At 42.2% G+C, this 12477-nt stretch overlaps 1 protein-coding gene across 1 annotated transcript in view; it reads left to right on the top strand.

The window, feature by feature from the left end:
* Positions 1–4553: 4553 nt before the first annotated feature.
* Positions 4554–12477, top strand: part of DOK6 (docking protein 6) — a 435381-nt gene continuing 427457 nt past the window's right edge. The window contains 1 exon segment of the mRNA NM_001266038.1: positions 4554–4764. Coding sequence (NP_001252967.1) covers positions 4699–4764 — 66 coding nt within the window. The 5' untranslated portion in view covers positions 4554–4698.

Here is a 12477-nt window from a genome sequence, read left to right as displayed (position 1 = left end):
ACTCAGTGCCCTCAAAGTTCAAAATGCTACAAACAGCACGTTGAAGATGCTTTCCGTCTTTACTAATACTCTTCTCAAGGCCACTCATAAATTCCAAAATCATTCTCAAATTTTAGGTTTTTTTTTTTCCATTAAGACAACACCCTACTTCCATATACCAAAGTCTATTTTAGTTATTAACTTACAAATAACTAAAGTTTCCTTTGTTGAAAAACAACTAGGAGCAGCCTAGCTGGTTGGTCTTGGCTCAGGCTCTCTCAGTGACTGCCAGGGTGTGGCCATCTAAAGTGACTGGGCGGATCTGTTTCTGAGTTTACTCGCATGGCTTTTGGAAAGCCTCAGATGGACACCCTCCAAGCTCATTTGCATGGGCCTCTCCATAGGATTGCTCATATTGTGGTAGCTGGCTTCCTCCAGGGTAAGCAATCCAATAGAGACGACCCAGCATGTAAGAAGCCACAGTCTTTTTATAACTTAATTCAGGGAGAACACCCCATCACTTCTGCTGTATTCATTAGAAGCTGGGCGGGGGGGGGGGGGGGAGGGGAAAGTCCATCCCACACTGAGAAAGAGGAATTATACAGGGCCAGATATCAAGTCTTACGGCCCAATTTAGAGGCTGCCTACTGGAGTAATAAAATGTTGAATTGCACGCTTTTTTTTTGTTTTGGTTTTTTGAGGTGGAGTCTCGCTCTGTCGCCCAGGCTGGAGTGCAGTGACGCAATCTCAGCTCACTGCAAGCTCCGCCTCCCGGGTTCCCGCCATTCTCCTGCCTCAGCCTCCTGAGTAGCTGGGACTACAGGCGCCCGCCAACAAGCCCGGCTAATTTTTTGTATTTTTAGTAGAAACTGAGTTTCACCATGGTCTCGATCTCCTGACCTTGTGATCTGCCTGCCTTAGCCGCTCAAAGTGCTGGGATTACAGGCGTGAGCCACCGCACCTGGCCGCCTTTTTTTTTCTGTAAGACAAAAATAGGTACCCATATATGTCTTTCCTTATATTTAAAAAAAACTAAAAATAAATAAAAGGGCAAACCAAAATCCAATTTCTTACAAAGAGAGGAAGGGAAAGAAATGAGAGCTATCTCTCTCAATGTGCCTTATTTGATATATCTGACTTTGGAAACTTGTAAATATTTCACACTATATAGTGAGTATCTCAAAGGAAAAATAATCCTAAAATATGGAATATGTCAACATTAATTTGAATTGAAAATATACTTTGAAAGTGAGTTTTTTTCTTTTAATATATATTTCTGAAATTAAAGTTTCCTTGCTTTATAACTGAAAAGCATAAAACTAGTAGCAAAAAACACCACTAGCAACCAAATTATGGGAAATGAATTTCACTGAAAACAAATTAAGGTTCCAAAAGAAATAATGAATTCCAGGTCTGCAGTTGGAAATGTATTAGATAAGCATGGGATACCTTGCTATTGATCACAGCCAGGCCAGTAAAGTTCATGGCTACCTGTTCAAAATGCAAAAATGTCTATGGAAGCAGCTCCTTCTCATCTAAGATGGGATAGTTCAAACACCAAAAAGAATGATGACTGTGATGCACTGAAATACATCAAATATACAAAACTACAGTTTTGGAAATGATATTCCAAAAGCAGCAGGGATTCATTTCGAGTTTGCTAGAACCCATTCAAGATTTCTAAAACATGGATGATAATGGTTAAGAATCAAGCCTGCCTTTCTTATAGAGTGTCTGTTTCAGGGGAATTCTCTAATTTGTGAGGGAAAGTATTTTTGTTTATTTGTTTCTTTTTTAGAAGAGGGTATATACTCATAAACTCAAGAATAAAGTTAAATTAGAAAATCACAACTTTGCAATCCCTAATGAAGTAATGTATGTAAGCAATGATCATCAGTGACACAAAAACCACTAGTTGGAAGGTTGGTGGAGAATTTGATAATTCTACAATTTCATAGAATTTATATTTTATGATTTTATAATGTACAGATGAGTGTTGACAACACTTTAACCTTCCAATCAATGGAACAGCTAGATGTTTTGTTCCTTTGGTACAATTCAGTAGAATATACACAGCATCTTTTATTATTTTGTTAAAAAAGGAGAATGCAAGTAAGTTTCTAAGTCACATTAGTAGGAAATGTGGGACTTGGGTGAACATATTTAATTGAGGCTATGCAACCAGATCCCAAATTGGGAAAATTTACATGACAGATAATCTAGGGCTTTCAAGAGGCAAACAAAGATCATAAAGAGAGGGACACGCATACATAAAAATTGCTGTAACACCCATTTAAAAATAAAAGATAAATGAGAATACTGAAATCATGCTAGGGTGTTACAAAGACGTTGATAAACATGAGTGTCGGCACAGTAATCACATACATAATCATTAAAAGCCATGATCAGTGATCACACCTGACTGTTATGTCAGCACTAAGATTGTTGCTGAGACAAAACTAATCCCTGACTTCAAAGAACTGATAACTGACAACTGACTTGTGAAAACAGATGATTATATAAATAGGAGAAGGAGTCTGTGGTCATAGAAATCATTGTAGACCTCAAACCAATCTTGAAACCTGTGGCTCTGCAACTGAATGTCTCTGAGCGTCGATTTCATCTAGTAACTGCCAAGTATTCTTCATTTAACATATGTGGTTGCAAAGAGGGCTGAAGAAAATAACTTATTTAAAGCATTTACAAACCTAAAGCAGTCTTTATATTTTTAAAAAAATGGCCATGCAGTGTATGAAATAGTAAAAAGTGGGTGGAATAGACAAGCTGTGCCAGGTATTTAGAGGAAAGAATTACAAGGAGTTATCAGAGAGTTTATGCACATTTTCTGAGAAGGTCAGAGCTTGAGCCCATTCCAGGGAGTTTATGCAAATTATCTGGGAAGGTAAGAGTTTGGGCCCATTCCAGAGTGACAGCAGAAAGGATTTTACCGTGTTATTCTTAGTATCTGATCTGTCCCAGCATCTGGTACTTTGCACGGTGGGAAGTTTTTTTATTTAAAAAAACAAAAACAACAAAAACAAAAACAAAACCCAGCTAGCCCACATTAATAAATGAATAGGAATAGCGTGCTGTTAAAGCAAATAAGAATTTCCATTGGTTTACATGGGCTCTAGATGGAGACTTCTGCTATGTATGAGCCAAAAATCTCCCATGGATGCTGTCTGGTTGGAGTGAGGGACATGCTACCTTGTTCTTCAAGTTTTTACATTCCCCCCTCAACCCCATTCAAGTTCAGTTTCCTTCCTTTCTTAGTATTATTGTGTTTCAAATAGGGGTGGGAAATTTTAAATGAGAATCTGGAAAAATACTGCTCACTGTAATAAACACCATCTTTTGATTAAATATAACTCTTGCAGGAGTCACCTTAAAAATTGTCAACCTTTATACATTTTACTAATTAGAAACATCCTTAGCAAGTAAGTACTAAATGTTCTAGCCTATAGTAAAAATCCATATATTGCCTCCAGTCAAAATTCATTATCCCTCTTTTTCCTCGAATCTTTCACAAAAATATAATCTTAAAAATTAAAATGTCTTTACAATAATGGAAAACCTACTTTTAAAATACCATGTGTTTCTACATTAAGGGGAGAAAGTTCTTCATTTTTTGTTTGTGCAAGTTGAGCATTTCAAGAAGTCATTGGCATCCATTGATAACAACCACATTCTCCATTTTCCCAGAAGAGCCAGGAGCCACTTTTAGTCCTAGTTAACGAAAACGCATGCATAAATCAACCATTCGGGTCGGTCTTCTCCACTCCTTCAGCAGAGGACGTCGGCGCCCGGCTGCCTCGCCCGCTTGCCTGTTTCTAGGCTGCGGGAGGATTAGACACATGCGCACGATTGGTCTCTTTGTGTGCACCAGGAAGGGTTTGGCGTCGATTGATTTACACTTCCTAACGGGGCAAAGACCTGGAACGACCGCGTGTGCTTGGGAATAAAAATGTACTGTAAACAAGGCCGATGAAATAAACAAGTGTCTCGCTCCCACTGGCCTTGCACGTTGGAAGTGTCCCCACCGCCCTTTCCCCGGTGCACAGCTTGCGAGTGGAGATTTAGAGCCCGGGAATGAGGCGCCGTGTCCTTAGGAATCTCGCGCCCGGGGAGCGCTGAGGGACCGGGAAGCCGGGTGGGGAGCCGGGTGGGGAGCGGGCCCGGGGCGCGCGGCGGCGGAGGCGCTCCCGCCCGCGCGGAGAGGGATGGAGCGCTTCTTGCGAGCGTCTCCGAGCCCAGCCATCCCGCGGACCAGGGGGAGGGAGCGGGGCCGGCGCATCAGCCCGCCCCCCCGGCCCGCCCCCTCCCCCCGCGCCGGGGAGCCGCGGTGGTGCGCTCCGGCCAGCTGTGCGCCGCCGAGCGAGGCGCCAGCCCGTGGGTGCTGCCGGGGGCGGCGGCGCGGTGGGGGCGCCCGCAGCTGGCGGCTGCGCGGGCCGCGGCGCGGGGCTCGCGGCGGGGGGCGAAGGTGAGCGCCGGAACGCGGAGGGCTGGTGTGGCTCACGGCGCCGGGCCCCCTTCCCCGTCCGCGTCGGCCCTGCAGGCGACCCCGCGTCCCCACCGGCGGGAGCTCGGGGAGGAGCGGGCGGCGGCGCTGCTGCTGGCGGCGGCCGGCTGGATGCGAGACCCGCGCAGACCCGGCGGCGGACGGCGGCTCTCGACTCTGGAGAGCGGATCGCGGAGCGCAGGAGCCCGATCGCGCTGGCCATGGCCTCCAACTTTAACGACATAGTCAAGCAGGGCTACGTGAAAATCCGCAGCAGGAAGCTAGGGGTGAGTGGTTCCCTCGGCTTGCTCCTTCCCCTGCGCTCGTTCGGCCCGGCTGGCTGCCTGGGGGGCAGGGAGAGGTGACCCGTGCGGGTACTGGGCAGAGAGGGACCCGGCCCTGTTGCTTGGCCAGGTGGGGGCCCGCACCTGCCGGGGGGGTTCTGCAGACGGACCTGCGGGCTCCGGGAGCGCCTGAGTCCCCATCCTCGAGTGCACCGGGCTGTCTTCGACCGTGCGGGGAAGTCAGTAGACGAAAGGGGTTGTCAGTTCCAACGAGGAACGTGCCTTGGAGGAGGTTTCTGTGCGGTGCTATCCACGATGGTCTGTTCTCAAAAGTGTGCGCCTTTCGGGTGGAACTGCTCTGTGGCGAAGCTCGCGTGTGTTTAGAATCACCATTTTCTGGTCCCCGCTTCCCAAGCTCAATTCGAAATTCCCGTTTTATGCCCTCCCAGCGCCGCGCGTCCCTGCCGGCTGTAGCGAGCGAGTTTAGGGCGTCTTCGCCGTGGCGGAGGGCGGCTCCCGCGCCCCGCGAGTGCTCCCCGACCCGGGGACCCGCGCCCGCGTGCAGGCAGGTGTGTGCCCCGCGCCCGCCGGTGGACACTGCTCCGTAACGGCAAAGTTGATGGAGACCTTTCTCTACTTCTTGAGAGATACGCTGCCTGGCTTGGGAGGGAAACAGTGTAGAACCCAAGGGTTCAAAACTATTCTAGTGACCAGACGAGGCGGTAGGAGGGACTCAACGGGAGGCAGCGGGACAGGAGGGGCGGGCACCTGGACGGGAGCGGCCTAGACTTGGGACGCGAGGGGGAGGATGGAGGGACGGGCAGGAGGTCCCCAGGGAGCGCGCGAGGTGGGGTGCCCTGGGAGGCTGACCCGGGTGGGGTGGTCTGGAAGAGCGAGGGGAAACTCGTCTGGGAAAGAAAGTGCCCGTGCTCCGGACTCTGGTTGTGTCTGCCTCACTGTCCTCCAAGTTCCAGTTCTACCAGGCTCCTGCATCCCGGGGCAAAAGAGAAGAACCTTCTCTTGAGCTAGAACCTTCCCTGTGTTCCGATGGCTGGAAGAATCCTCCAACTTGGGGAAGGGGAGAAAGAGGGGAGAACTTTGCTAATTTCTGTGTAAAAAAGAAAGCAAAAGAAGAGTAGTGTTAGAGAGTAGAAGAAAGGTACAGTGGAATCCCTGAAAGAGGGCAGAGCACCAAGCACCAGGAGTCGCTTTGTCGGGAGTTGGCGGCGCCAGGTGTTGGGGACAGGAGGACGGACGGCGAAGGCCGACTTGACTCTTGGTGCTGCCTCTGCTGGGTTTCGCATTAAAGATGCAGACTGTACCCCAAGGACAACAGGGGCCCATTCTGGAACTTCAGCAGTTCTGTAGTAGACTGGGAGGCTGCAAGAGCGAGTGCGACAGCAACGCCCCCCTTCCTCCAGCCTGGAGCCAACGTGCGCTGCCGTGAGCCCCACCAAGGCGAAAGAGAGCAGGCGCCAGAGTCAGATCCTCGGCCAGGATTCAAGGGCTTTTCTTGGGTAGGAGAAAGCGCCTCATTCTTTCCCAGGGATATAAGGACGAACCCACAGAAAAAGCTGCGGTTCTCCAGGAGTCTGGTTGTTCCTCGCAGCCGGGACGCAATGCTCAAGTCTGTCACCACACAGCTGTCAGCCAAGGGAGGTGCAGAGATGGAGGTGGAAGGGAGTCATATTCTTAGCTTGACCTTTGAAGCCCTTTGCTTTACGACACGATGCTTGTTTATTTTTCTCGGCCTTTGTTCTTCTTGAAATCGAGATTGTGTGTGATGCTTCACACTATATATAACTAATGAATGAGTTAAGTCCCACACAAGATGTGTGTCTGCGTTCACAGAGTCACCTGCATGTGAAAATGAGACTGAAGAATGTAGCCTGAGTATCCCCTTCCTGCGCACTTGGCCCTGGAGTCTATAGGATTCCCCCCCACCCCATCCAAGCCTGCCAGGATTTCACACAATAAAAACTGAGTATGTAACCCACGGTCCAAGGAAAGTGCATTGAATGCTTTTTGGGTAACTGGCATTCACGGCGTTTGAAATGTCATCTTGAACACCATTTCTGCCTACCGATGTGTGCAAACGTATATTTACACTTACAAAGCCTCTTTTGCTGTGTTCACTGTTGAGAGCTTTGCCTTTGTAAAGTGCAACCTTCATAGAAAACAATGAAAGTGTGTTTATATAAAAATTAATTGCTTTTGTCCTCCATTTCTACCTGAGAAACGTAAACTTCAAAGTTAGATATTGAAACAGTTTTGTTTTAAATTAAATCAAAATACTAAATTCACCTTGACTATTTTGGGAACTTTTTTTTAAGTCAGATGCTTTTCTATTCAGAATATTCTAATATGCAGAAGAGTGAATTTAAATGGCAGAACTTCACATGGCTGGTTCTGTGACCTTACTAAGTTAAGTGAGTCCCATAAGAGAGTAAAACTCTAAGCAAATACTGTGTGCCTTAAAGAGTCATACCCCAAATCATAAAAATTGAAATTATCCAAACATTAATATTTCCTTTGCATAGTTAATAATACTTATTCCTAATTTTATGGACTCGAAAGTATGAACTTTTCCAAGTAACATATTTTTTAACTCTAAGGATAAGATGAGTTCGTATGATTTATGTCCAAGACTAAATTTCAAAATATAAATAATTTTAATTAAACATGCATAGATATTTGATTTATTATGGACAGGACTCATTCTTTCAAAAATCGAAGTCTGTGATATTCTAATGGAGGAAAAAAAGGCCTGGATATGAGGCCAATTGCATCAGAGATAATTACTGACATGAAACATAAGTTATGATGAAATGTTCTAATGTGCACTTTGCTCCTCACAGATTAGTGCAATTTTGAATGAGGGCTGTAAGGCATTTCTTGTCCTCTAGGTAGCAAGTCAGCCCTTTCAGAGGGGCTTCCAGTTTTACGAGGTCAAAAGGGCCCTTGCCCTGTGTCTCACTGGGGAAGCTAGCAACCTTTTGAGTCCAGTCCCTTACCCACTGTTTGGGCAAAGAAGTAAAGTTTAGTAAGCAAGGCATATATAGCAAAATATCCAGTCGGTTTTTGGTTTGCAGCCAAACTAAGAACTCAATCACTGAAAGCATTAATAATCTAACAGTTTATGTATTGACCCTAAAGTTATCAAAAATAGATGCAGCATTGTGGAATGATACCATTATCATCATCATCACCACCATCATCACCATCATCACAGTCATTGTCATCAACATCACTGTACAAATTTTAGACTGCTATACCTTGACTTATTTTAGACACAGACCTCACATCATTTTTTTTCAAGAAATTCATTCAAATACATCAACATGACTATTCACAGACACATTGTATGCAGGCAAAATAGTGTCTTCTACAGACATTTTATATTTCTTACTCAAACTCAGGTGAGAGGTTGGTATTGATATGTGTGGGTTCTGAAGGAGTGTCTCAGGATAGGGTGGTGTGTGTGTGTATGTATATTCAGGTACACACTCAACACGTGATCAAATTATCCTGGAGTGTCCACAGTTTGAGAGGCAGTATACACTGGTGTTTGTGTGTGTATTACAGAGTCATACTGTGTTAAGCCTGAATTATTTATAAGAAATAACCCCTGCATCATTGCTACTCAGAGTACATCGGACCAGGCATTGTCACTTTGCACCAACTTCACTGTAGGAGAAGCAGGGAAATGTGGAGGAACAGATTTGGGGTTTTGAAGAGCACTAACTTTATGAGCTGAGCACCTATTGAGAATTTCAGTTTTTGCATATTTTTCTTTTGTTTTAACAACTTATTGTGGATTCACCTACCTCTTGCCCTTTCTCCCTTCTTGATTAAAACCTCAGGACAACTCCATTCCTGGCTTAAGGATAATTGATCTCCTTTCTGTAAACACTGTGAGTTTTCCTTTCCTCTCACAACAGCTTTCCTCAGAATATTTGTTCATGAGAGAGATTGATGAAAATTTACCCTTTTATAGAAGCTCACTCATTAAAATAAATACAAATGGCTGGACACGGTGGCTCAAGCCTGTAATCCTAGCATTTTGGGAGGCTGAGGCAACATGGTGAAACCCTGTCTCTACTAAAAATTACAAAAAGTCAGTGGGGTCTGGTGATGTGTACCTGTAGTCCCAGCTACTCAGGAGGCTGAGGCACGAGAATTGCTTGAACCTGGGAGGTGGAAGTTGCTGTGAGCCGAGATCGTGTCTCTGCGCTCCAGCCTGGGTGGCAAAGCGAAACTCTGTCTCAAAATAACTAATACAATAAAATAAATAGAAATGTGCATATGTACATTTGTATATTTTGTCCTTTAGACCACTTTACAATTTATTTGGTCTCCAAGTCTGTAAAAACTAGTTTTTAAAGAGAGATTATATCTCATATGGCATGCATTACCACTTTGCCAAGAATTAGATGCATAAATATATTTAAGATAAAACATATAAATAACTTAGTCATTCTGACCATTTCAAAGTTCTGAAGAACTTTCAGAATCATTACTTCATATATGAATTCCCAATCTATGGATTTACAGTGCAGAAATTATAATGAATATGTTTGAATCTTTACTTGTCTAGAATATTGTGAATCCTGGACATTGTTTTCTGAAATGGATCTGTGATATCTGTGTTTATTTATCATTTGTATAGTTATCATTTCTCATTAAATACTAATTTAGCATGTGACAATTTCAATTATTTGAACTCTCTATTTGATTCTAGATTTTTATTCATGTGACAATTATGCATATTCCTTACACTCTGTGTACATTTGCCACTTATTTCTGTATCTATCTATATATTCCTGCAAATAATGCTAGTTCTTAGAATTTTCCAGTAAGAAAAGATCTTAAGTATCTTCTACCCAATTCCTATATTTTACGTTATCTTCAGCTGCCAGTTTGTGTGTATGACATCTGATGTATGCTTAGAAACTACTATCTCTATTGGCAATTTTTTTTCCTTTTAAAAACATGCCTCTATCTGCATATGAACATGTCTGATGTTCTTTGAATTTTTAAAATTAAGCCAAAGACAGTGAAAATTAAGGTAATTTTTACAGTAAAAACCAAATACGGACATTATGGCTGGATTTTGCTATTAAATTATTATGCCCATATAAGGCCTTGGGAGAGGCTGGTAATAAGAGAGAGTTATCAAGATTCACGTCTCAGTTTTTATCTTGATAGATTTACAGATGACTGCTGGCAAGGTGAACTTTAAAAGTGACATTCCTTTTCTTAGAAAACAAAGTTAATAATACTTAAAGAGATCTTTCAAATGACTGAAATTAACAGTGAGCAGGGAAGTGCTACAGTGGTCAAGTATCTTTGTACGATCTACATTCCCAGTTTCCTTAAATGTCTTTCAAACATGCACAATAATGGTGAATATTTTGGATCACTATACAATAGAATACGGAATACAAAATTAGTTTAGGCCAGGTGCAGTGGCTCATGCCTGTAATCCCAACACTTTGGGAGGCCAAGGCTGGCAGGTCACCTGAGGTCAGGAGTTCGAGAGCAGCCTGGCCAACATTGTGAAACCTCGTCTCTACTAAAAATACAAAAATTAGCGGGGCACAGAGGCCGGCGCCTGTAATTCCAGCTACTCAGGAGGCTGAGGCAGGAGAATTGCTTGAACCCAAGAGGTGGAGGTTTCAGTGACCTGAGATTACGCCACTGCACTCCAGTCTGGGCAACAAGAACGAAACTCCATCTAGAAAAAAAAATAGTTTACTATGAAGCATATATATTTGACATAAATGTCATCTTTTTGAAGTATTTTTATTAGTTAGCATTGCCCTGTTTGGATCATAAACCATGTAGATACTGTTGAGTAGGACAATTCAGTATTTGTATCTTTGGACTGTTTCTATTTATATCAATTTTAGAAACTGTAGAAGATAAAAGACATGCAATACAAACAAAATTACAGTTATCTGTAGTCCCACCATTTACAGATAATCTCTAGATTTCACACATTTTTAAGTGCAGTGCTGGTTTTGAGGAAGACATAATTTCTATCAAATAAGATCAAATAATTAAAAGGGACCATACTATAATTTCTTTAGCCTCAGTTTTATTGCTTGTGCCTCACTTTAGTCACAGTATTTTCTGTTTTTCTTCAAGGTCTTGTAACTTTGTCCACAGAGCCCACAAATTCTAGATAGGGAACATTTTCATTAACTTTCTACATAAATCCTCATTAGATTTATTTTAAGATACAGAGCAGTATTATCCTCTAAGTAATTCATTTTTATATTGTTACACTATTACTCAATGAGAAAATGAGAATATTGCACCTGTCAGTCAAACTGGATAGAATAAGAAATGATATTTTGCTATAAGCAAGAGCAGAAATTAATAAAACTACTGTTTGCATGGTATTTGCAATGATTAGTGATGGTTGTAACCTTTCAACATAGGCAAAATATTTTGTCTGCCATTTTCCTGAATTATTTGCAACAATTCTTGTTTAATTTTTATTTTTGGCTTAACAGTAAAATTACTGGGAGCAAAGACATATTAATGCTTAGTTTGAGACTTCATAATGGTAACATAATCTCACTACATTTTGTATGTATTGTGCATTTTACAGCTTGTAAAGACTTATCACACATATTATATAATTCTTATGGTAGGATTTTAAATGTATATTCTATTTTTAACCCCCATTCTGTACATAAACTAGAATGCAAAAGGAAAATCAGCTGGAGTTACTGAGATACAGCTTGGGTTTGTGTGTTTGTATATACAAACCTAGGTTTATAGCTTCAAGTTCAGTATAATAGCTACTATACAACAGCTACCACTTTGGAGTATATATAGACAAGTTCAACACAGTCATGTGTACCCTTCAAAGTCAACGTGCTTTCTTTGGTATCTTGGTGTAAAGCTGATATGATCATTCACTTTACTCAATGCTAAGTTATTAAGATTGCAGATAAAAATGCTATTTAGTGAAATAATTTATGTCACAATAAGGAAGTACTAAGTAGATACTTGTCCAGGCCACACTGAATTGATACAATTTCATTTTCATTGATACCAAACACAAATTCACTAACCTCTCCTTTTAGAAAAAAAAATAGAGCACCTTTCAAAATTTAGCTGACAGTGTCTGGGTAGGACTTTAAAAGTTATTTAAATAGTTAAATATATTTATTTTAGCATTACCTTTATTTATGGAAGATTATATTTTATTTAACATAGCTTTATAAAAGATTATGTTTAAATCAGCTTACTGAAAGGTGAGTTCATTTAAAGAAAACCTAAATATAAAAACTATGCAGATTAATGGGGATCCGACAAATCAAAAGGTAGTATATGGTGACATAGTCATGCACCATATAGTATGACAGCGTTAGCTAAATGCCCAAGCATTGACAGTACTCCACCACAGCATGATCTCAACTCAAGAGGCTGGATTATTTTGTTTCTTTATTTTTGTTGCTTGTTGGTTTAAAGGGGCTTAAATCAAAATAGATGTATTTAAATTATGTTCCTTTATTTAACAACTATTAATTTTTTAAGCTGCCTGTATGCCAATCTCTTATTCAAATGTGTACATTTATATATAAAATGTATTACATGTTGATATGCTTTGGCTGTGTCCCCGCCAAAATCTCGTCTTGAATTGTAGCTCCCATAATCCCCACGTGCCATGGGAGGGACCTGGTGGGAGGTCATTGAATC

This window comes from Macaca mulatta, chromosome 18, assembly GCF_049350105.2.
Source record: "Macaca mulatta isolate MMU2019108-1 chromosome 18, T2T-MMU8v2.0, whole genome shotgun sequence".
Lineage (NCBI taxonomy): Eukaryota > Metazoa > Chordata > Mammalia > Primates > Cercopithecidae > Macaca > Macaca mulatta.
The sequence above is the reverse complement of the archived record's forward strand: the minus strand, read 5'-3'. Positions and strand labels throughout refer to the sequence as shown.